Source organism: Seriola lalandi, unplaced genomic scaffold (genome assembly GCF_002814215.2).
Source record: "Seriola lalandi dorsalis isolate HSWRI2012SDOR001 ecotype SW California unplaced genomic scaffold, Sedor1 jcf7180002054003, whole genome shotgun sequence".
Classification (NCBI taxonomy): Eukaryota; Metazoa; Chordata; class Actinopteri; order Carangiformes; family Carangidae; genus Seriola; species Seriola lalandi.
The window spans coordinates 24718-49357 of NW_019524556.1; the positions used below are offsets into that span (position 1 = coordinate 24718).

Below are 24640 nucleotides of genomic sequence, written 5' to 3' on the forward strand. Positions count from 1 at the left end.
GTTGGTGCCACACACACACACACACACACACACACACACACACACACACACACACACACACACACACGTATACAGAGAGAGAGAGATGGTAACTCATTTAAGATACAGAATGCATGTAGGACATTTGTTTTTATGGTATTTGCACAACGCAGTCGTGACTGAAGTGGTCCTACAGTTTGGTTCCCAGCCGCCACCCAATGTGGCTCAAGTGTTTGGATCACAGTATATGTATTTATATTTCTGATTGGCTCACACAGAATGTGAATAGGACCTCAGTGAAGCACCTCTGTATCATCACACTTTTTTCATGGCCACCGTTATGCCTACATCCAGACCTTGATTAGCTTTTCTTGCAGTTCAGTGACAATGCTTACGTGGAAAACCAAGGTGTGTCTGATTGTTGTTTATAGAGCCGTGACATTTACACTCTCATCTATATGCTTTGCAGCAGTTATAGAATTCATTGTAAACTACTCCTTAGCCTCCAGCACATAGCAACATCTGAGCTTCCTGCCAGTGTTCAACCACAAACCTCGTATTTCTGTCATGTTGGTACGGTGGTATACCACTGTGACCCTCTGCAACCTTAGAGGCGAGAAGCAAGGTCAGAAACTGCTTCTTAATCTTGTTCTTTTTAGAATATTATTGTCCATGTAACTGTCAGACCTTAATGAATTAGTGTCTCTATGAAAATAAGGTTGTGCTAATCAGTTGTCCTGATTTCTGCACAGGCTTTGTGATGGACAACCACCTGAACAGACACACATATGGGTTTATTCAGAGTCGTCTCGTCCCGTTCTACCTCCACCTGGGTTCAGCTTGTGCCTTCTTCAACCTCACCATCTACGCTGTGTATCATCCCAGCGACATGCTGGATGACCGGGAAGCCTTTCAGGTGTGTCGTTTGTTCCACATCATCGCGTTGCATAAAACCTGAGTATTATCTTAATGTCTTGTCTCTGCTTCCCTCACCAGATCTTCATCTTCTTTGTGTCTGTGACGGTCGCGGCCGTCAACGCGCAGTGGTTTGGCCAAATGACGTCAGAGATCATGGCAGACATGCACCTCATCGAGCAGGCGTGCGGATTGGGTCAGGACATCGGCCTGTCGTCTAACCGTGAGGCTTACGCCAAGCTGTGTGAGACGGATGTAAAATACAGGCACCTCAGTAGTCGCCTGTGGCTGTACAGACTGCTGTCGTCCTTCTGTAACCTCTGCTGCATCGGCTGCAATTTCTACAGTCTCTGTTACATGGCTGAAAACCTTGTCGCGCTGTAAAACTGACACTCAGCAGCTGGACTGTAAAATTGTTGAAACATAGTCAGTCCTTTACAAATCTAGAAACTTTTGATATCAAAGCAGTAAATTATATATTTAATACATAAAGTCTTTCTTTCTATCTCTGCCTTAATTAGAAATGAGATTAAAAGGTCGGATGATGCTCTCATTGGGGAACAATGATAGGATATAGTCTCATGCATAGATTTCAGCCTCTGGTTCACGGTCAGTGAAGCTGAATTTCTCTGAACTGCTGCAGGGAGACGAATCAGTTCCTGCAATCTGAGTAATGCTTCACCTTTCACCCAGTGTGGCTGAGGCTGGCGGCTGCCTCAGGTTGGTGCCTTGAGATTTCCCCACACTGTTACCTTTACTTTTACACATGGTACCTTACCGTAAAATAAAACATGAGGAATGTTTTTAAATCTTTGCACTTGCAATAGAAAATGGCTCAATGCACTGCACTGTTTTTATGTGTAGGCAACAGGAGGAAACCTTTAGTAAGGAAAGTGTTTCCTTGCTGTTGTGCCCTGCTCTCTCTGTTTGGGTGGAGCTTTAATACCTTGTTGACAGTGCGGTGTCACAGGTTTGTCTGGCTTTTCTTATGTTACTGTAAGGGCACCTGTGAGGCTGTGTTTCACCTCCCATCAGAGGGAAAGATTGTGCTATCTTTCTCTCTCCTGGCTGCTGCTGCTGGTGTGATATACAATCTGATTTAGTCCAAAACACACCTGCACAACTGATTCTATTGTAGTGGAAACAGAATTTATTGGTATTTGTTTTGCGTTGTTGCACAGCAGCTCGGTGTAGTTATGAGAGTCCTCCAGCAGGTAGACCTTTGCTCTAGTCCCACTATTATCAGTGTGCTCTGGATGGAGACACTTGCTATTCTGGGGATGGGAATTACCCGTTTAACTGAACATATTAAAGTGGATTGTATTGGAGTAGCACAAAAGTCTTTTTTTGGGGTGGTACAAAGTGTTATTTAGGCCTACTGAGCCTATGTGGGTCTGTGTTGACTAAATGCCTGTAATAATAGTAATAATATAATGATGATAATAATAATAATAATAATAATACAGTGCCCCCAGAAAAGATTTTATTTCTTTGGAACTACTTTTTTTGCATCATCTCACAGTAACTTTTACATTATGTCGCGACACTTCCTGTACTGCATTTATTGTGAAAGGCTGAGCTCCAACGGTACATGGACAGGCAGCGTGGCTGTGTGTGCACTGTGACTACTCTTCACATCTCCTCATGTATTAACATTAGCCTCATGAAGCACCTGTCACCCCTGCTTTACCGTCAGATAGGACATTTGAGATGCCAATACACACACACACACACAGGAGTGCATGGGTGGCTTCATAGTAACCATAACAACCAATTCTACAGCAAAAGCCAAAGCTGTAAACATCCCATACAGTCATAAGCATAGCCACGGCAGCAGGCATTCATAATACAGAGTAGAGATAGTTAACTAGTTAACCTAGTTATGTTTATATTAACTGCAGTAAACAGACTTGCAGCTGAGCCAGGCTGTAACATTCATAAATTAATATCATCATACATCAATGATATATGTAACTGTCAGAGCTCAGCCTTCCTCTGTGGATAAGAGGGAATGCAACACACATTTAATCCACTGTGACCTTTGAATCTGACTTGAATGTCACCTCCGCACTCCTTCCCTTCCCTTCACATCCCAGGACGATCTCTACATGTTGCTACCTTTCATTGTGCCACGCAGGAAAACCCACATCAGATCTTGTATATATTGGTGTAGGATTTTAAACAGTGATCAGGTCTGGAGCTTGAACTCCTCAAGTGTTTTGAGCTTTATTTTATAAAACCTCCATTTGCTCCACATCAGTCTCAATGTGTTGGAACATTATCATCTGGCTGTAGGAAAAAAAAGCAGCCATTAGGAGAATTGAAGCAAAATTATTTTTGAGTTGTGAGCTTTTTTTTTTTTTGGTCATAGTATGTTTTTCTTGAATCTGTGGTTTATTATTTTTCTGTTGTCTTTTTGCACATTAATCATGTTAATTGACCACTCGATGCTACGACTGTGCCTCCTGTCTGTAATACCTGTACATTAAACCAAAGACAAAACACCAACAGAGCGATGGCAGCAGAGGACAGATTGTGAAACTCCTCTTTTTAATAGTTTGTTCTAACTGGACTGATGAAGGTGTTTATTATGAGCCTGATACCGGCAGAAACAATGCAATATTACTTGGCTGTTTTAAATTCTACACACAGTTTTTCTATGACGTTGCCGTGAAGCTTGGCCAGTTTAAAGTTCTGTAAAAACTGTTACGTCAAGTTATTTGACAGTTTTGTGTATCGACATGAAATCTGTATCTGCATATGAATTTTTCTCGAGGACCTCTTACCTACATTGATTTGTTTCTTCATGATATGTTTGCTATTACGTGTTATCATCATATTAGCTGAAGAACAATGAGGTCAGAGGTCATGAGCTGTTAATGGTAGTGGGTTTGTATCAAAGATTTTTTTGACATGTGTGGTCTATTTTTTTTGTATAAAAACATGTTTCATCATTCTCTACCTGATCTTCAGCCTGTTTTATTCCTTTTTGAGAAAGACTACATCTTTACTGTGCAACCTATTTCCTGTTGTTCTGGCTCTGTGCTTCATGCAGTGGACTTAAAAGGAAACAACTGAGACTGATTGACTTTTAGCTTTAAAGCTAGAAGCTTTGGATGAACTATGGGGGCATGCAGCTCTATACTTTAGTCAGTGTGTACATCTGGTGTGATTTGTAAAGTGGACAAAAAAATCACTCTTGTAAGATTTGAAAATGTTTGATTTTGATGCCTCCTAGTGGTGGAAATAGAAAAGACTAATGAGCTGAAAAGCATCCAGTTTTCACAGGGGACAGTGTCTGAATACTTTGAGAACTGCTAAAATCATTTTTGTTTGTTTTAAAACAAATCTGGCAGAAGATCGTGGAAGTCTGAATGGAGCCTCGGTTCAGAAGCCAGAGTGACTCAAATGTAATTCAGTCCTGTGGTTCCTGTGGGACGTCACGTTCTGCCAAATATGACAGAAGAGGGAATCATCGACCTACTGTTTAGGATCAGCTGCAAACACAGAGTGAACATCATGAAACTATTCCATCTTAACACCTGACCAACAAATCCCAAGGAATCCATCATGTCAGAGTTTTTTTAATGTAAAAATACATGATCAGGTTTCAGCTACAAATCCATGGTTACTGTTCGATATGAGTTCAGCATCAACAATTTACAACCCACTCCACCTACAAAATGAATATTAGTCTAAAAAAGTAATAAATATAAAATGATGTAGATAAAAATGTAAAAAAAAAAAAAAAAAACCATGTACCTGACTATTAAAGTTTAGACAACCAAGTTTCTCTTGTAATACTTAAAAAACCTGAAATGTTCGTTTCAGGAAGGTTCAATAATCTCATTCAACACATTAATGTAACAGGAGGTGAAGCAACTCAGTTTCACCCTTTTGCAGGACCGACCTCAGTTAAAAGTGCGATTACATTGTGTGGAGAAAAAGTACTGGGTCCCCTTGTTTGTTAAGTCTGCATAGAGAGAACCAGCTGCAACCATGGAGTATCCACAACAAACGTTCTGTAATACTGAGGGAGTAAATGTAAACTGTCAACTTTAAATTTTCTCCGAGAAGGAGGCAGCGACATTATTTAAAGCCACAATCCTCGATGGGGATCGACAGCCCACTGCCCATTCACTTTGGTTGTTTAAAGGATGAGGTTAGATCACTGTCATTACCGTCCGTCTGTAACAAGCTTATAACAGTGTACGCGCAAAAATGTATAGAAATGTACTGAAGAGTGAAACAGATAATGACAGTGTCAGTGCATCTCACTGTGCTTAGAAGGCATCTAAAGTTACATTCCTTGTAAACAGCAAAACAGAAAAGGCATTAAAAAGTAAGGATTGTGCCTTTAAAATAATCATGTAGTATTCCCATGATTCGTCAGTACACACCCACGCTTCAAGCGATTGATCATATCTCTCTTACACTCCTGTCCAGGAAACGTGACGTCATCCCAACATTTAAACGCTCAGTCTGTGTAAATGTCAGGAAATGTTCTAATATAAATAACACGGCTTCCATGTTTCCCTTCTCAATACTCACAAGTACAGTATCAAAATACAAATATTTAAAAAGAAAACACCATCTAAAAGTCAACCCACAATCCCTCTGGAGGGTTTCGTAACCATGGCAGCAACAGGAGAGTCATGGTGCAGGCATGGCTTTCGCCTCGACACCATCCCCAACAATTCCTCACCTTTGCTACTAAAATACTCCATAAATAAAAGTTGTACTAAAAATAGAGTTTTCCTTTTCATCAGCATAAAAATACTTAAATCCAGTGTCTGTCATACAACCACCTTGCCCTTGATGTCCAGCTTGTTGTTGTCACTTGTTTTGCTGGTCTGCTCCTCTGTGAAAGTGATGTAGGAGTAGATCAAGCTGCCCGCAATACTGCAACAACAGAGAGCCGCCGTGTCACAGTCACAAACCAGATGACAAGCAAAGCAAAATGTAAATGAATGGCAGTGTTTAAGCTAAAAAACTGATGAGATGTTTTTCTTTGTAAAACACTGAACAATATGAGACTGGGGCCATTTTACAGATTTACAGATTGGTAACCGTGGTAATTGGGGTTAGCACCTGATTTAGGAAAAAAGCCTTTATAGATGAGTAATTTCTAAATCATTGTTTATGCTAATTTCAAATAGGAAAAGTGTTTTACACAAACTTTATGGGGAACTGTTTGACTTTCACTTTCCACCATGTAGCTAACTTGTGTCAGACATATCGCTGCTCTTTTATTGCTGTTACACAACCAGTGAAATGTCAACAGGCTGAACTTATTGAGACTTGTCTGATGACACACACCAACGATGTGTTTCAGTTTGATGACAAAACGCATGTAAGTGGGTACAGACCATGATGCTGCAGTTAGCCGAGCGGCTAGGACCAGCTGTGGAGAGGCCGACCTGACAACATGAGGCTCAGATCTGCTTTGTTTTTCTGTTCTTTTTCATTATTTGTTTCAATAAGAAATGTAGCTTCAGTTGAAGCTCAAAATCCCATTTTCTACTCTCCCTCTCTTAAGGCTTGAGATAGGAAGTCTCTGTGATACGACGCTTGGTGTTAAGATTAACGTTAGGGGGAAAACCTTCATGACTGTTGAAGGCAAAATGAGAGGGTTAGAAAACATGTTGTTATTTGTCACATCAGTGTTGAGGTGAACGTGTTGCAGCAAATCACAGATCATGAAATTTCCCAGCAAGTTTCAGCATGTAAATATGAATTCCTGCAGCTGTGTGACACAATGTCAGATCTACAGTATCTGTGTCGGCATGGACCTTTTCCTTTTCCAACTAATCTTATCCGAGTGAGGCTGATCCAGAGGTCATTAGTTTCACAGGGATCAGGTCATAAACCAAAGTATTGGACATATTAAATCGTTGTCACAAAAGTCAGTGGATGAACAGTCATTCAGATAAATCCCCTGGGAACCATGAATGTCTGTACAAACGTACCCTTCACAGAGGGAAACAACACTGTATGATAATACGGTATTTACACTTCCCCTTTATGTTTTTATTTAACTGACTCAATCTGTTGTGTGAGTATTCAAGTCTACATGGTGTAAAGCCTGATCAATGAGGAGGAAGTTTCTGCCTCGGCCCCAGAAACAACTATTTAAAAAGAATCTATGAAGACAACTGTCACATTTGAGTACAAAATCCAAAATAAACTATTATTTCCTACCTGATATTCAAACCTATGAAGTTAGTCCAAGAGAAAATGTAGTCTCCACTGAACACCATCCCGATGTATGTGACCAGGACGTTCTGCAAGACGGAGGGAATATGAATCAGGTTTGTGTGTTTTAGTGCTTGACTGTTTCTTCATACAGCTGTGCAGCTCACCTTGATGCAGCCCACGATGGTGGTTGTTAAAGCAGAGTTGTACTGTGTGCAGAGCACTGTGGAATACATCAGAACAAACCTGCAACACAATATGCCATATTACTCACAGCTCAAAACTTGAGCGAGCATGAAATCAGATTTCTCAATGTTAATGCAACAAAATAAAAACAGTTGAGATTTCAGCCACTGATGGAATAGAAAGTTGTTGTAATCCAGATGTTCATTTCTGGCACAAAACACAATCCTGTTTGCTTGCACGCAAGCATGCACGTCACACATAAACTTCAGCTTCTGTCTTACCCCATGATACATGAGAGGATGAACTGGCTGAGGAAAATCATATCAGACCAACCGTCATATTCCACCGCCTGACGAGAGAGGAACATCATGAGAAACAGAAAGAAGTACCAGTGAAAACAGACACATGCATATGAAAAGCAAAGAGAAAAACAGGATTAAAACTAGACAGATTGTGAATTCAAGTCGAGTCTGATGTGGCATTCAGTGGAAGAAAGAAAATTAAGATTGACTGAGCGTGGAGGAGGAGTTCAACACATTTTAGGGAGTTGGTGCAACTAACACTTTACAGTAGGGTCCAAAAGTCTGAGACCACGAAGGAGAAAGTGTCCTCAGACTTTTGTAGCCCATGTACATACTAATACAAATTCAGCACTGAGCTTTAAAAGGTAGTAGTCTGTATCTGTGCTGTGGTTAGTCAGTGGAGGGGAGTTGTAGGCGCTGCTGTAATAACTCTACTAGGTGCATAATAGCAGCTTTGTGCCTCTCTGGCTGCTGGGCCCCAGCTGGGCAAACCAGAAGGTCTCTGCCAACACTGACCAACAAACAGACTGCTCATATTTACAGCACACGCCCAAGCCTTCACATATGTGCAGTCACTTCAATTTAGCAGTAAACCCTGTAATAACTAATCACTACCAAGGCCATGAGCTCACTTCAATGACTTCATTTTATAGTTTAGCCACAGTCCAATCAATCATTGTCAGAAAGTGACACCTATAAAATCTTATTTTTTTAGTAAGGATAAGTAGAAATAGATCTTACAGACGGGACAGAACAAACAGAGGAAGAGTCAAACAGCTTACCTTCTGCATATCTCCAGTCACATGAGCCAACAGCAGCGTGGGAATTATCATAAATAATGCATTATAATACAATAATCCATACTTCCCCAACTCCTGTGAGAGAGAACACAGGAATAGATGGGCAGGGAGCAACAGGAACATGAAAAATAAGCAGAGCCAGAACAGAGAGGGTTATTCACAAGTCTTTCAGTACATTCCTCACTAACTAGCACACAGATGTCATGCGTGGCCGGCCCACTGCACAACCTAGAACCTCTTGTTAGCATCCGTCTGATTCTGTTTCACGTGTCTCCATCTTTCACTCTCTCGCAATATCAGTCACACACCTCTCTGTTTAGCTCGGTGCTAGCAGATGGTGCTCCACAGACATCACAGACTAAATCTGGATCCAGTTCTGCCTCTGCTGTAATGTGAGAGCTGAGCAGTCTGCTCATGTGACATCAAAACCGACTAAAGCGAGCTACGGGCCATTTCTAACTGGACAGTCAGGCAGTTATTAACCAGACTGCTAAAAGAATTATGCAAGAAAGTGTTTAAAAATAATATAGCACAGCAGCACAGCTGCTTAAACAGTGATAATTAAATCCACTTAGTGGGGAGTGAAAAGAACCGACTCGACACACGTTCCTTTGAGCCGGACTCTGAAGGACAGTTTGGGTTCTCTAAATTCACCAACATCAGCTCAAGGCCAAAAACAGCTCCTACCCAACAATGGCAACTATTCATCAGGTGGTTCAGCCCCATACCTTCGCATCTAATTTTTGTTTCACATAGGCTCCGTTGGCTGCAGTCAGCACATCGTTCAGGAGGATGAACACGTAGCCTTGCAGGTCAAAGGACAAGTCAGCACTACGAACAGAGACAAGATAGAAAGTGTTCAGTTAGCTGCAGGCGTGCTCTGTTCAACTACAGATATACAACATGTGTCTAATGACCCTGAAGACCATATCATTTAAGTGGGCACATATATCAGGACGAGACCACCCTTTGTAGTGAGGGTAATTCTGCTTTGGTTAACAGCGGGGACACCTGGATGGAGCAGAGCTTACCTTGCGGCTATGAACGCCCCGAGGATCATTGTAAATACTGTCAGTTGGACTGGCCTGGAGAATTTCTTCCTGCCAAAGGTCAAAGAATAGCAGAGCAATGAAATTCAATCTGAGTGCTTTGAGCTGCAAATAAAAGCCACCAATACAGTACAAAGAGAAAGGCTTGGTTTTCTTCTACTAAAGCCATTCCCCGCTACATTCAAGGACCAGTAAATCACCAAGAAAAGTGGGTTATCTGTCATGCGCGATCTTACTTTAGCAGAAGTCCCTCAGCCAGCATTGTGAATAAAATGGAGAACCTCCTGAGGACAGTGAACATTGGCAGGCTGGTGGAAGAGAACATAAATTGTGATGGGAAATAGTCTTTTACTTGGCAAAACATCAACAGCCATGCCCAATGAGCTCATGATGACACTGAATGAACTTTCATCATCATTCAGCCGGGGCAATGTGGACTTACTTAAGCCTTTTGGTTCCAAACAGACCAGTGATTTGATTTCCCACATAAAGAAGAGGTAGAGGAAACGTCTAGAAAAAAAACATATTTAGGCATTGAGAGCAGAAAGGACTGACCAGACGAGTAGATTAAACCACGCAGATAAAACTGAACCAGGAAAACACGTCAACGTCAATTCCTTTGCTCCAGTGTCTCAGGTGTTTAAATTTTCTGATTTATGCTTGTCTTAAATGTAGTGTGACCAGATGTCCCTGATTTCTAGGGACAGTCCCTGTTTTTTGTGGCCTGTCCCTGGTTGGAGCTGTCCCCGGAAATGTCACTGTTTTCAGCTTTTGTAATTAAAAACAGAAGTCTAGCGTTGTGCTTGTTTCAGCCAATGGGGGGTGGGGGGGGGAAGCTAAAACCATCAAAATAGAGTTATCCAATCAGATGTTTCTGATTCTTTTTTGTTGTTGTTGTCTCTAGGGTAGAGAAAAGGTTAGCTGCTCACCCATTGGTTAGGGGTTTATAACTAGGCAGTAAACAAAAACAAACATAATTCAAACAAACTTCAAACTACTTCAGAGGTAGGGAGTCCTCATTTTATCAGTCGCCCTACACAATAGTTTATTACAGTGCAACAGTTACCATGGTCACAATACATGACTGTCCACCTTTTTATTTCATAGGTAAAAACATTGGATATTTTAATGATATATTGACCGCTGAACTGGAAATGTCCCCGGTTTTAATTTCAGAGATCTGGCCACTTTACTTAAATGACAGTAAACTGAACATATTTGAGTTTGTAAAACAAGACGGTTGATGGTCATTTTCATCCAAAAACAAGGGGTCTCACCTTGCGAGGTATGGTCTCATCAAAGTCCGGGAAGCTGATCACCCTCGCAGCCTTGCCCACCCACAGCACAAGCACAGTGGCCAACATCTGCACACACACACACACACACACACACACACGCGCGCGCGCGCGCATTCAATTGAACATTAGTCTTAGCTCAGGATAGTGTTTGGTAACGTAAAAAAAAAAAAAAAAAGGCAAAATCCTTCAACTTACTTGTCCAATTCCGACACATATTGAAGAAGGGAACCTGAAACAGCAGAGTTGAGCCCCCGTTAGTGCCAGTGAACTCTACAGGCTGAGCACAGTCACCTCGTATTTAATATTTAAAATATAACAGTCTTGCTAAATGCTAACGTGAGTGGAGCTCTCCTGTCTCCAGCCACTAGCTGCCCTCGCTAGCATAAAGTTGCCGTTAGCTAATAAGCTCCTCCGCGACCAGCACAACTTCCAGTAGCTAGGTTTAGCTAACACGGTAGGTTTGTTTTCCTACTACAACCGTCAGAGCCGTGAGCGAAAACCGTTACCTGTAGTTAGTGAGGACGCTTTTATTCACCACGACGATGAGAAACGAGCTGAGACCGTAAAACCCCGCGGCGAACAGCTTCACGAACACCGTCAGAGGTTTGTCCGCCATCCCCCCGACAAGTTCTCATTCCTCTCTGAGCGTCGGTGTCGGCTCTACCCCTGCCATCGCTGCTCCGCTTCTCTCTCTCTCTCTCTCTCTCTCTCTCTCTCACACACACACACACACACACACACACACACACACGCGCGCGCGCGCACACCACAACTTCCGCCGCCTCAAGTCTGAAACTCACAGGGCACATACAACAATTTTTGGGTTAATTTTCCGCCTGTGTGATTTACACCAGGACACTGCGGTTTGCCGGATTATCTGACCCGGGTCACACACGGAGCTGAAAACAACACACTCTGCTTATTTATTACATTTGGGAAACACATTTAAAGCAGGAGCTGGGCGGAGATGTTTATCTTCTCCGCAGCTGTAGTTTTAGTCCCACATTTTCATCTGCAGCACTTCCTGGTGTTTAACCTTACATGTGATCTATATAGTCCAATCACAAGTTAACAGGTCCATTGATTATTGGACCTAAACTCAATTTGGATTACAAAAAACTAAAAACCCACAATTATTATCATATTTACATTGTGTGTATTATTTGTCATATTGAAAAATAAGGTTGGAGTTGCAGCAGTTGTATAAAAGTGTTCAACCACAAGATGGTGGCAAATAATTGTTTAAGGATTGGACCATAATCAATAAGTTTTTTATATTTACAGTATCATCAGGTCTCTAGTTTGAAGATGATGCTTCATTTGCCTCAGTGTTGGAAATAAGTCACAAAAATCAGGCTTTAGTGATTGTTTTCTCATTTTAATTACTCATTCATAACATATTCAAGTTTTGCTCCTATTAGAAATTGGAACAATTTCATTTATTGACAAATGTCCAGCCCATACAAATATGTACTGTATGTTTATTGTTGACATGTTACATAAATATATGTCCATCCCAAAGTTTGTCAGTATATGTTGATATTTTATACAGTAGGGACCAAAAGTCTGAGACCACTTTCCCCAGAATGTTAAGATGTTTAAAATTAATGAGGAATTAATAAGAAAATTATGGTTGCAACATGCTATACAATTTAAAGATAAATGCATTTTATAGATATTTTGAATATGTATACATATACAAACATTGCTATGTTTATTTCATATATATATAACTTATATCCAGAGGATGTAGTTACATGTATACATAGGGAAATATGTCATATATTACTTTTCTGCAGGAGTAGTGTATTTGCATGAATACAGCAACCACACAAAAAGCCTTCAACATACTGTTACTCCATTAAGTAATTAGCGTCCTTCACTTTTTTGCACACTTTATTGTGCTGCGGATTTTATTTTAAATGACAATGCTGGTGCCATTTTGGCCAATTAATCTACTCTCAATAATCAATAATGACCGAGTAGGAGAAGGAGAACCTCTTCTGGCAGCAGGTAACTCTGGGCACAGCTCCACACCTGGATTTAACAGTTTATCCCAGTCTTCCCGTCAGTTACCACTGAAAAGCAATATACTGTAATTTATTATTTTAAATAACTTGAATTATTGTTACATGCTCCTCGTGACTTTACCTGTGTTTTCACGCTGTAAGAGATTTCACATGGGATCTGTTATTTAAGATTAGAGCCACATGTACTGCTGCTGATTCAGCTGCACACACTGTTGAAGTGCGATCTGCAGCATGTTTTTATCATTAACTGAACTACCATCCCCCACATTTATGAATCCAATGGGGATATGTGGCATTTGCATTGTCATTTTTCCTCTGCCATTTTGTAACGGGGGAAAAAATAAAACATTTGCGGAAGACATTTTCCTCTAGAGAGAGGGGAGGAGGCATTTAAGCTTCAAAGCTTTGATCTAATTATAAAATATCAGTGAATGAGGGCCAGCTTCCTGACCTGACCTTGCAACGACACATGTGTATTTTGGCAGGTGGTTGTGGGATAACAACCTGACGTGTCCATGATAAGAAATGTGTCCCTGCATGTGCCACGTTGTCTAACAGTTGTTGAATCAAACCCACATTTGTTTCCTTTTTGAGGAGCAACAGCAGGGGACATCTGATCTGAGCCATGTCTGGACTGAACGCATCCCTGGGTTACTTCGTGGCTGTTGTGATTTTTGCAGCCTCAGTTCGAACGCTCGTTAGAAAATGGCCTCGTTTTAGCTTCATCTTGGAGTTTGCCTCATCCTTCATGCTGGTGGCATGCTGGCTGGAGGTGCAGACCATTGTAGAGGTGGGAGAGTGGGCTGGGGGCTTGGGTCCTGATGTGACTGTGACCATGCTGTTTGTGTTGCTGCTGACCCACGGTGTGATCTGTGGTGGCATGTCAGGGAATCCCACCCTGGCTGTGCAGGGGTTCCTGCAGCTGGAGGCCACCACCCTGCTCACTCTGCTCACTGTTGTAGCCCAGTTTCTCGGGGCCCATCTGGCCCTCCTTGTGGCTGTATACTACTGGGGCCTGGAGCTGACAGACATGCACATGATCAAAAACCTGATGGCTAGAGAGTGCAGCACATCTCTGCTGGTCTCTTTGCTTCAGGGTTTTTTCACAGAGTGTGTTTGTGCGCTCATCTTTCACCTGGTCCACCTAAACCTGCGCCGCAGGTCTGCTCTGATCAGGGTTCCTCTGATCGCTGTCCTCCTCACATTCCTGTCCCATACAGGTAAGTCTGATCCCACCTTTCTCATCCCTGCATAAAAAAGCTTCTAAATTCTTACAACAAAACTTTATATTTGTAAATATGAGGAAATGAGAGCAAGAAAAAGAACAGGAATGAAATGAAAATTTAAAACATTTGAAAACTAAATATCATGAAAATGAAAAAATCAGTGTAACACACACCCTCTTCTCTCTGCCATGGCTCAGTGCATCAGACATCAGTCTGTGCACCCCCAGAGAATTCAAACACTTTTAGTTATTTAGCCTGAATCAGCTGCAACCTTTCCTTCCACTGTTCACATTCTTATTAACCAATTATGTCTGGATCAGGGTTGTGCCCCAATTTAAGCTTTTCCTTCAGTACACTTCTGTTTGTATCAACATTAAATGAGTTCCTTGACCTCCATCTTAATGTAAGTCATGCATGTCATCATCTGCTTCCTCCCAGACCCCATGAGAAGCCCATGTTTTCATGTGACCATACTTTTCTTGTCATGCAAAGATTTTCTCTCAGTTCAGTTTTTCTGTTTTTATTGCAGATGTTTCAAAGACAACACAATGTCATTTCAGAGATTTTTGTGTCTGCTTCCTCAGTTTGATCACTAAAACATAGAGCAACAGACATAAATCTTATTTTTCCTTTTCCATTTTCCAGCCAGAGGCTACACCTCAGCGTACATGAATCCATCTCTGGCCTACGGCCTCACCTTCCACTGTCCTGGATTCACCTTCACAGAGTATGCAGTGGTCTACTGGCTGAGTTCTCTCACGGGTAAGTTATTAAATAAATCAAATATACATGCATTAGCTGACAGCTCCTTGAGAGTGAACACACTGTTCAGAGCGACTGTCTGTTTTCCAGGAATGACTCTGGCTCTTCTCTTGTACATGGGACACATCCCGAGGATTTTCGCCAAGAACCTGTTTTATTTCCAGAAGACACGATTCAGAGTGCCAAAAGGAGACAAAGCAGAGAAGAAGAAACAGTGAGAGAAACTACTAGAATCTTCCCTTTTAGCTAAGTACTTGACGACAAACGGCAAAGAGATGTTTACGTCATCTTAACAAGTCTGTGTAGACAACCTAAAACATTCGACCAAAATAATCCTAACTGAAATGAATGTACCTTTTCCATCCTTGTCTGCTGTTTTCAATGATCAATAAAGTTTTTCCTTTGTAACAAAACCACTTTCAGCAGCACTTCTTTGCTACATGAGGGTCATCTGGTGGCATCACTAAGAATGACACTTGATGTAATAAAAAAATAAAATCATACAAAAAATAAACTAAACTAAAGAGAAACATAAGTCAAAAAACAGGGACTGCTGCTACGTGCTGGCAGCGCTCTGTGTAGCGCTGGGTTCACAGGATCGTGAAGGTTCTGGGTCTTTTTCCTTGGTCTGTTTTGGCTGGTTTTTAGCAGAGCGGCCTGGATCTGTAGAGAACAAGGAAGAAATCATAATGTTCAGTACAAAGCGTTTGCCAACAGGCAACCTCCAGGGCTGAAACATGAAGCAAACAGTCGTGCTGAAACCTGCAGTTCCTCTAGTGGCCACTAGAGTCTGGCTCCAACAGTGAGTCAGTCCCCATAGACTCCCATGTTAAAATGTCCAACTTTACAGCAGAAATAAACATGTTTACAGCCTGGTACAAAAACTGTTTTGGTCTCTAGAGCTAATTTCCTCCTTCATGACACCTGTTTATATAACTCACCTGTTTACATTTTATTAAGGACTAAAGTTATGGAGGATTGAGGGCGTGGCCTATTTGAGTGACAGGTGGGTGAGCAAATCTGCCACAAACAAAGTCTTGGCTCTAAACATCCCTCCTCTTTGCCCATTTTTGCATTAGCTGGGAGTTAGGGGCGGAGTCAGACACTGCCAAGATGGCGACGGTGTAGCAGCTCACTCTGAGATTCAAAAGGTAGGAGGCTACATCCATCTTTATTTACAGTCTATGGTGTTGGCCCTTTTCAAGTCTGCCTCAGTGGGAGTTGAAAAATATGAATTTGCTGCTTGTTTCTAATTCTACTTTGGCAGCCAATTTACAGTCTTATAACTATTTTAATCTCACAGTCTGTTTTAACATTAAATTTAGCACGGCTACAAAGATTTCACACCACATACTTAATGCTTCTTCACACCATCCTCTGAGAAGCTGAGGTGCAGTGTTATTTAAAGGTTTGTCACCTGGTTGCTTCTGCTGCGCCAGCTGTGCCTCGGGACGATCGGCCCATAAACAATAATCTGGATTATTCAGCAGCGCCTTGCTCTGCCCACAGCTGAGACACCTCACCACAGTGAAGCGAGTCTTTCTCTTTTTTCCTGAGAAAACAAAAAGAAGGTTAGTGATTCAAACTGACAGAATGTTTATCTCTGAAATGCATGAATAAACTAGCTCAGTAATCTTCTGGAATATCTATCACTCAGAACACAGTGCATGGTAACATGGGAAAAGTAAACAGCAGTGTTTATGCTGTGCCTCTAAATGGCAAACTTACTTCGTTGTCTTGTTGTAGCAGTTACACCAGGGATGAGCAATGAGCAGCACTTCTTGCATAATGTTCTCTTCACTGATGGGTCTCTGCAATAAAACGAACCATTAACTGACACTGAAAAACACATTCATGCCCTGAGAGGTGGAACTTCATTCGAGTTAAGGCTGGTTGTGTCTGAAGTTTTCATTTTTTCAAATTCACCACACCTCTGAAAAACCAACAATGTGTTAATCTGTCTCTCTGTACTTTCTGATTCAGCCACCCTGTCTGTGGCTCTCATCCCAGAGTCCATTGGTTCCTACTAAGGATGCTTATCTTTTAAAATGGGTCACAAATATATACTTTTAGTTTAATAAAAGGTGCAGTAATTTCCAATAAACATTCCACAAGTATGGATTAATATTTACTGGTGGATTAATACGTATTTGGTGCACTAATGAGTATTAACAGCAGCAGGATGGTTCATGTGGAACTGACAAAAAATAAACTACACTGAAGTAATATGCCACCAAGTGCAATGATGTGGCTCTTTAATAGTTATTTGCACAGAGGAATATATTGTTTTATATCAGACTTTGAGTACAAGGACAACATTTGTCTCTATGATCAGTTCATGATTGGTTTTGGTCTTTTAATGGGACAAAAATATATATTACTATATCAACTGCCTTATCCAATAAAAAAAGAGCGTCAAATTAGCAAAGTTAGATTAAAAAAAATCAACTGATGTATAAAATTAAATAAAACAAAATATAAATATAAAAATATGAAATCAACTGTGAAGCCTGAAACATAAATAAATAACGCGAGTTTCCATTAATGGGCACATTTCCCCTGCCTATTAAACCGTATAAATAAAAACAAAAACAAAAACAACACATAAACCATGCTGCTTTACTTAATTGGAGCAAGTGACGTAACATTGCTCACAATCCTGCCTTCAAAATAAAAGTAACAACAGACCAGCAGCTCTGCATGATAAGATTTAACTTACTGTCTGAGAACTAATCGTCTTGCAATGGTCTTCTGTGTGAAGCAGTAGAAACGAGCCAGCTCAACGTTTTCTGGGTTTTCAGATAAAACACAATGTGCAGCCTGTAGAGGAATAAGACCGTTAGATCGTTAACTCGTTAGTTACCGCTGAGCGAGGTGGCTACTTGCTAGCATGTTAGCCACGTGATTAGCGATTAGCTTTAAACTTAAGTGTTGGTTCCGTACCTGGTATAAATAGTTCAGTCTTTGATAAGCTTCTTTGTCTTTCAGGTTTTGCGCCATTACGTATAAAGGTCAGAAAGAAACAGACTCTCAGCTCCGTCGTGATGCGAGTAAACTTTGAGCTGCTACAGCCTGAGCTCCGCCGGTAACAACCGTTGCACTTCCGGGCCACCCCTTCACAATAAGAGCGCCCAAAAAAAAAAAATTCTGTGAGACTACTTCAAAATAAAGACACTTATTCTTATAAAAAAACTAACAATGATAAATGAAAGTCACCATTAGTTCCACAAACATACAGTATAGGTAGAGCAGGTTGTTAATGCTCTACTGATGTGTGACATTAGAAAAAAAAGGTGATGACTGCACACCAATCACTTTCACACCCAAATCACAAAAGCAAGAACAGTTGCATTTATTTCGAGTGCGCAGACAAGGTTGTTAGTCGTCCAGAAAAGAAAAAGAAACAGTCAACAAATTGTCTTTACCAACTTTCGACAGCTAACCAGAATGATATGGCCACTTTTTTTTTTTTTTGTCAAACTACTTATTAAGTACATAATATACACATGGGAAAAGCGCATTTGTTTAGTCCAGAAGAACACAAAGGACAGATTTCAACATACAATACTCATTTTTTAATAACAATAGAGAAGAAAGTATAAACCCTGTCAATCTAACATCTTAATTTGCCTGTAAGGTGCACCTCTGGTATCCGGAGTCTAATGATACAGGGGAAGAACTGGTACAGTAAGTCTGTTGGGTGTGGCAATCGAAGAACTACACAATCACAGCACATGCTCATGATGATAAATGCACTGAAATGTTTCCTATAAAAATCTGTGAGAGAAAACGTCCATAAAACACGAGTCGATGTGGAAATAGCAAAGAGTGTTCAATGAATGAGACCCATTACATCACAAGAAGGGGGACAAATATGAAATTCAAGTATCAAAATAACTAAGACACTGACAAGCTGAAAAGGTAAATTACAAAGGTAGTAAAAATCATGGGAAAAGAGACACTGACACAATCAACAATACATTAGGCAACATTTTGCATTTGTTTAAGGCAGTTGATTAAAAAAACTAAACAGAACTAGGCATCTTCTTCATTCCAAGTTAAATACAAGCCTAGCCCTAACTTGTCACCAGGAGATCTGTTGTACAAAACAACTACGACTGACTCTGAAACTAAGCACTTTAGTTTGACTTGTCTTCTGACGTCTGAGTGAGAATAGAGTTCACGTGGACAGCGGTGGGGTTGTGCTCTATATTTTTGGTCTTCTTCACAGTGAGGTTTGTCAGGGCTTATAAGGCTGGTGCATCAAGAGTGGCATGTCACTCTCAGCCTATTGTCTGGCACGAAATCTAAATGGTTGGCACATATCTGTGCACAGCATGGGAAGGCAGGGTAGCGAGTTTCATCAGCTAACGATTGCCCTTCATGGCCTCCTTGGCTGCCAGGATGAGAGGTGTGAGGCTGGAGAGCGGCTTCGCCAGCTTCAGGAACGGATGCTGCACGACAGGATTAAATGAACAAGGAAGAGGAGTGTTACTTCAATTAAACCACTGAAGAGTTCAATGAAAAGGAAATCCAATAACTGGAAAAGTAATTAACCTGCAGCAGCTCTTTGCCTCCGCCTCTTTTCTCCACATCCATTTCCAGACAACGGTTGAGGAAATCTCTGAAAACTGGAGACAGCTTCTCGGGATTCTGAAGCTCAGGTGTGCCGTTCGTGGCAATCAGGTATAACGCCTGCATCAGGGGAAGAGAAGAGAGAAAGGACAACACACTGTGACATCTACTACAAGGTCAAACAATCTGTTCTGTTTTTAATTCATGATATTTAAGTGTTACACAAAAACATTACGAGGAAAATCTTTAACATTTTCTAACCCATCATTCACACAGACACTTCAAGGCCTTTTCCTCCTTTACAAAAACCAATAACAAACTGTAACTGATAGGACTAACAGGTTTTGACTGTGTTGACATTGAAGGTCTGTGAGATGGAGTATAAACAGATTAAGAGCAGGTAATTCAACACTGGCTGTCTGCAGGGTTCACCATGTTAAATGACCCAGTACGAGACAACGAGCTTCCTCGTTACCGTAGCAGCAGTGGTGATAGTATCTGCTACAGGTCTGATGGTTCTGACTGGAACTACACAAAAGAGGATTAAACAGCCTCCTGGACACAAATCACTGTTGCACCACTGTCTTAGTTTTAGTTTACATGTGTGTCCCGTCTCCCAGCAGCCTGCAATTACACACATGTGTGTAATCACACTGTCGCCTGAAGCAGCCAACAGGAAATATCTAAGAGTTTTGTTAATTAATGTAAGACTTTTTAAAACCTCATAAAGCCATTTTTTGAGGAAACTGAATTCAATGCTTTTTAAAACTTGATGTGTTTTCCATGAGGACACACACACACACACACACACACACACACACACACACACACACACACTTCATTATGGCAGGATTCAATGGACAGAACTCAACAGCATCCGCACACAACTTGAATACTAAACAGCAAAAGCAGCCACAGACAGTAAAACAGGAAAAGAAACTTGACAGATTATTTGTGTCCTGGCAACTTCAGATAACAATAACCATTTAACTCTTTAGTGTCTGACTCATTCCCTGAATCTTGTTACCGCATGGGGAGAGAAGGACAAACTCGTGAGACACTCGAGTGTTTGTCCCACTTTGTGTTGACTCATGAGTGGACGGACTGCAGACAGAAGTCTTACACAAACAAATCAATGATCCCATGAGTCACTAATTATTTTTGCATCAAGTTACACCCCAAGCAATTATGTACATTAGCTTCTGACAGACCTTTGAACCAAAGCTTCAGATGATTTATGTGGGAGAGGTTCGGTCAGTGTAAGTGTTGGAAATGAAAAACAAATCCGGGCAGCCACATCATGCTCCACAGAGAGGATTGAAAATGCTCTGTACTCACTCGTAGTGGGTTCTCGTTCAGGTAAGGAGGCTCTCCTTCAACCATCTCAATGGCCATAATACCCAGTGACCAAATGTCTACTTTAGGCCCATAAGCCTTCCTGGTCACCACCTCAGGAGCCATCCAGTAAGGCGTTCCTACCATGGTGCTACGTTTGCTCTGCTCTGGAGTGATCTGGGCACAGAAGCCAAAATCGGCTGTCGAGGAGACGGAGGAGAGTAAATACACAGTAACGGTAAAAGACCACAGTCATCTACGTTCATCAGGCTGCTGACAACAGCCGCACGAAGGACTTACTCAGCTTGACAGAGCCATCCATCCCGAGTAGCACGTTGTCACTTTTAATGTCTCTGTGGATGACTTGGTTCGCATGTAGGAAATCCAAAGCCTGTAAACACTGCACATGTGGAGATAAATGGGAGGAAACGGGGAAAAGTTGTTGAGCATTTATTTTTTTGTGGGATTTCAGGTAAAGATTCCTCTGGTATGAACCACTGCTGTAAAGTGTGGAGTTTACCTCTCGGCAGACAGCAGCTATCTGGGCCTCATCCATACAAGTCTCTGTAACCACATCTGTCAGCGAGCCACCGGCCAGATACTCCATCACCACAAACAGCTCCTCCCCCATCAGGAAACTGACAACGTGAAATATTCAAGGAGGTACAGAGGAAGACGCTCCACGTCAGATCCAACCAGGATTTTGTGATTACTTGTTAAATGTATGGTAAGTGTTATTACATGCTGTCAGACTGCAGGTGTGCCTTCACTCCTACCTGTCTAAAAAGTTGACAATGTTGGGGTTCTTCAACTCCTTCATCACTAGAATCTCATTGATGATCAGCTCCTTCTTCGGCTGCTTTTGTAGGTTGATCTGTTTGATGGCGACCTGTAGAAAGACAGTACAAGAGGCCACATATTCACATATTCTTAATTATTAAATGAACCATTTATACTCAAGGGACCATAATTCATATTTCAATCTTTCTCTTCGTCTTTGATATGACTGTATGTGTCTGTAAGTCGTCTGCTTCCTCCGACTCTTCCTCTGCCTGTATGATGAAGCACTTCTTGTCTAACTCTTGTGTACTCTTTTACTTGTGTAAACGTTGCTATGTAAATTAGCTTTGTGGTAAACAATCAGTGAGTATACAGCCATTTATTGTGTCCCAACTCTTTTCTGTAGCATCAAAGTGACTTTAAGATACAAACATTTCTGTAGAAAGTCGGGCTGCACAATCAAACAATCCAAATCATAATAGGGCCAATTGCAATATCCAAATCACAGCAGCTTCAATTTTTGATAAAGGTAAAATGTGTCACCACATTGTTGTGTATTGTTAGCACCATAAGCGTTCTGGTGCAACTACGACACCCCGGCCTAAAAATCAGATTTTCTCATTATTTTTAAATTTTTCAGTGAAAATTAAAATGCAAAAACAATCATTCCAACTGAAATCAAAATATCTGCCAAAAGAAACACATTTTTTTTTTTTTTTGTATTGTGCAGCCCTGGTGGAAAGTATGTCGGTGAAATAACATCCATATGTTAGTGCTCCCAATGAGCCGTGTTTCACAATGAGGTCCACTACTTCACTGGTTAGTGTCATCACTCACCTCTTGTCCTGTGGCGACATCAATGGCTGTGAATACTGTTCCCGACGCCCTGTCAGAACCACGACATCACCAGGTTACTTCAACTCACATTTAAACCAACAGTCCAATCAAACTAGAGATCATCTCGACCCATAAGTCCTCAGTGATCATTATTATTATTCAAAGTACTCACAAACTTCTACTTCATGTTGATCTCAACTAGACCAAAGTGACTGTATCTTGCAGGTCGTGTTGCTATTGTGGTGAGACATATAAAACACCCGCTAAAGTTCTCTGTGGTAGTTCTTGCTACAGTAGTTGTCTCCGGCACATTATGCCATGATCTCTCTCTCACACACACACACACACACACACACACGTTGAAAACAATACGAGCGCTGTGGCTGCTAACTGTTATAACATGTTGTCATGTTCGCACTGAAAACACTTCACTGCTATGATTCACATGTTAGCGGTGTGACATAACACGTTGTTTTTGTGCAGTAAACAAAAAACAAATGAGTGCATTCCTGGTCAACATCACTAAAATGTTAAACAACGTTATTTTAATACAATTTTATTTGTTTGTAGCCAAAGAAGAATGGAGGCAAATCCTCTGAAAACATTTAGAGGTGTACTCAGTGTTGCTGTACGCTGTGTGAGAAACACTAGAAAAACAGTGTCACCATAGTGTCACCCCACAGTCAGTGTCTCGTTGAAGCATTTGTGAGTAAAACCAACGCTGGAAAATCCTTCTCACAAAGCTGGTTTTCATGTCGCTCTTGTCTCTCCAACTATTACGATTTCTCCAAATCAGCTATAACATAATATAATGGCAAGAAAAGTAAGTGAACCCCTTGGAATGATCTGTATTTATGTTTAAATGTGGTTTGACCAGTGGCCAGATCTTCCACTAAGTTATAACACTTCTTCTCCATATAGAAACCATTCAAACATTCAAAGCGCAGGTTGGAAAACGTTTGTGAACTCCCAGCGACATCAACAAAAGCTAACCGGAGTCAGGAGTTATCACAGCTGGAGGCCAGTGAATGAAACCAGATTGGAGGTGTGGGTTAGAGCTCCCTTGACTTATAAAAAAAACACTTAAACATTTTGAGTTTTACAAAACACATCTGCTGATGTGAACCTAAGCATAAAGCTGAAAGGCGTACAGAGTGATCTCAGAGTTTGGATCTTTATCAGACCAGTCAGACAAACTGTCTGTGAATGGAGATGATTCAGTTCTGTGGCTGCTCTCCCTGGAAGTGGACGTGCAGCTAAGATGACGGAAAGAAGGAAAGAAGCTCAGAGTCACAGCTAAAGGCTTAAAGGAATCATCGGAGCTGGTTAACATCTCTGTTCGTGAGTCAAACATACAGACATCCCAGAGCTCGTTGTTCACCACAGCTGAAGCTGCTGTTCTCCAAAAATAAAAATCCCTGAAGTCCCTGAAGTTCAGGCCAAAAAGCATCTTGACACTCCACAACACAACTAAGAAAATGTTCTGTGGACTGATGAAACTGAGGCTGACTTGTTTACATACCAACATGATGTCAGGGTGTCCATCACCTGCTGAAGCTCGGTACAAACTGTGTGATGCATCAGAGCAATGGCCAAAAACTTCAAAGTAAAGCTACGACAGACGAAGAAAATCCACCTTCTGCAGTGGCCGAGTCTGAGCACAGACCTCAGTCCAGTAGAGACGCTGTGGACTGAGCTGAAGAGAAACCGCTCACACAGACATCCTGAGAATCTGTCTGAGCTGAAGCAGTTCTATAATGAACAACGGCCCAAACTTCCTGAACAGTGTGCAGCTCTGATCAGCAGCTACTGGAAGAGCTGGTTTCAGGTTATTGGAGCTAAAGGAGGTTCGACCAGTTATTAACTCCAAGGGTCCGCTCACTTGTTCCACCAGCACTGTGAATGTTCAATGGGTGTGTTCAATAAGGATAAAGGCAGAAAAGATTATAATTGTTGTGTTTGTCTTTAGTTGTGACTTAGATGAAGATCAGATTTTATCATTAATCAATGCAGAAAACCAGATAAGTCCAGAGGATTCACATCGTTTTTCTTGCCACTGTCATTAACATTCAGTAAAAGTTCTGATTTGCATCCACCTGCTCAATCGGCACCTGGTGAGCAACTAGGTTTTAACGTTATTATGAAGGCAACATTGGATCACACACATATAAACTTAAATCCTTTCACATGGTCTACAGACAAATCTTCACTCACCCCTGACCAATCTTTTCATATCGTGTGTACTTCTTCTTGGGATCTCCGATGCTGACGATGGTTCCTGTGAACCACAAACAATCACACAGGGAGTTATGAGGAAACAGCACATTAATGTGACAGAAATGAATGTATCGTTTAGTCAATGGTTTTATAA

At 41.3% G+C, this 24640-nt stretch overlaps 5 protein-coding genes across 6 annotated transcripts; 2 read left to right on the forward strand and 3 right to left on the reverse strand.

Annotated features, from left to right (window-relative positions):
- The first annotated feature begins 16 nt into the window (after positions 1–16).
- LOC111652518 (transmembrane protein 205) lies at positions 17–3855 on the forward strand. The gene is made up of 2 exons (XM_023402802.2): positions 17–895; positions 976–3855. Exons 1-2 carry the CDS (start codon positions 740–742, stop codon positions 1276–1278), a joined length of 459 nt encoding a protein of 152 aa, XP_023258570.1. The 5' UTR covers positions 17–739; the 3' UTR covers positions 1279–3855.
- A 607-nt stretch (positions 3856–4462) lies between these two features.
- On the reverse strand, positions 4463–11436 carry slc35d1a (solute carrier family 35 member D1a). Its single transcript, XM_023402798.2, has 12 exons — positions 11231–11436; positions 10920–10953; positions 10704–10790; positions 9869–9936; positions 9663–9734; positions 9409–9477; positions 9106–9208; positions 8360–8452; positions 7557–7624; positions 7257–7335; positions 7096–7178; positions 4463–5796 (listed from the first exon to the last, which is right to left on the reverse strand). The coding sequence occupies exons 1-12, from the start codon at positions 11338–11340 to the stop codon at positions 5691–5693; spliced, it is 972 nt and encodes a 323-aa protein (XP_023258566.1). The 5' UTR covers positions 11341–11436; the 3' UTR covers positions 4463–5690.
- Positions 11437–12452: 1016 nt separating this feature from the next.
- aqp12 (aquaporin 12) lies at positions 12453–15155 on the forward strand. Of its 2 annotated transcripts, XM_023402800.2 has the most exons (3): positions 12481–13974; positions 14626–14742; positions 14833–15155. In XM_023402800.2, exons 1-3 carry the CDS (start codon positions 13380–13382, stop codon positions 14958–14960), a joined length of 840 nt encoding a protein of 279 aa, XP_023258568.1. In that variant the 5' UTR covers positions 12481–13379; the 3' UTR covers positions 14961–15155. The 2 variants fall into 2 exon arrangements, with proteins under 2 accessions (XP_087029180.1, XP_023258568.1); XM_087173054.1 differs by having other exon boundaries at positions 12453–13974; positions 14626–15155.
- Positions 14485–17843, reverse strand: rpp21 (ribonuclease P subunit p21). Its single transcript, XM_023402801.2, has 5 exons — positions 17686–17843; positions 17462–17562; positions 16471–16553; positions 16160–16294; positions 14485–15405 (listed from the first exon to the last, which is right to left on the reverse strand). Exons 1-5 carry the CDS (start codon positions 17740–17742, stop codon positions 15299–15301), a joined length of 483 nt encoding a protein of 160 aa, XP_023258569.1. The 5' UTR covers positions 17743–17843; the 3' UTR covers positions 14485–15298.
- A 227-nt stretch (positions 17844–18070) lies between these two features.
- On the reverse strand, positions 18071–24556 carry LOC111652514 (serine/threonine-protein kinase PAK 2). Its single transcript, XM_023402797.2, has 8 exons — positions 24484–24556; positions 22270–22318; positions 21429–21541; positions 21173–21290; positions 20953–21052; positions 20656–20852; positions 19300–19437; positions 18071–19196 (listed from the first exon to the last, which is right to left on the reverse strand). The coding sequence occupies exons 3-8, from the start codon at positions 21470–21472 to the stop codon at positions 19110–19112; spliced, it is 684 nt and encodes a 227-aa protein (XP_023258565.2). The 5' UTR covers positions 21473–21541; positions 22270–22318; positions 24484–24556; the 3' UTR covers positions 18071–19109.
- Positions 24557–24640: the final 84 nt, after the last annotated feature.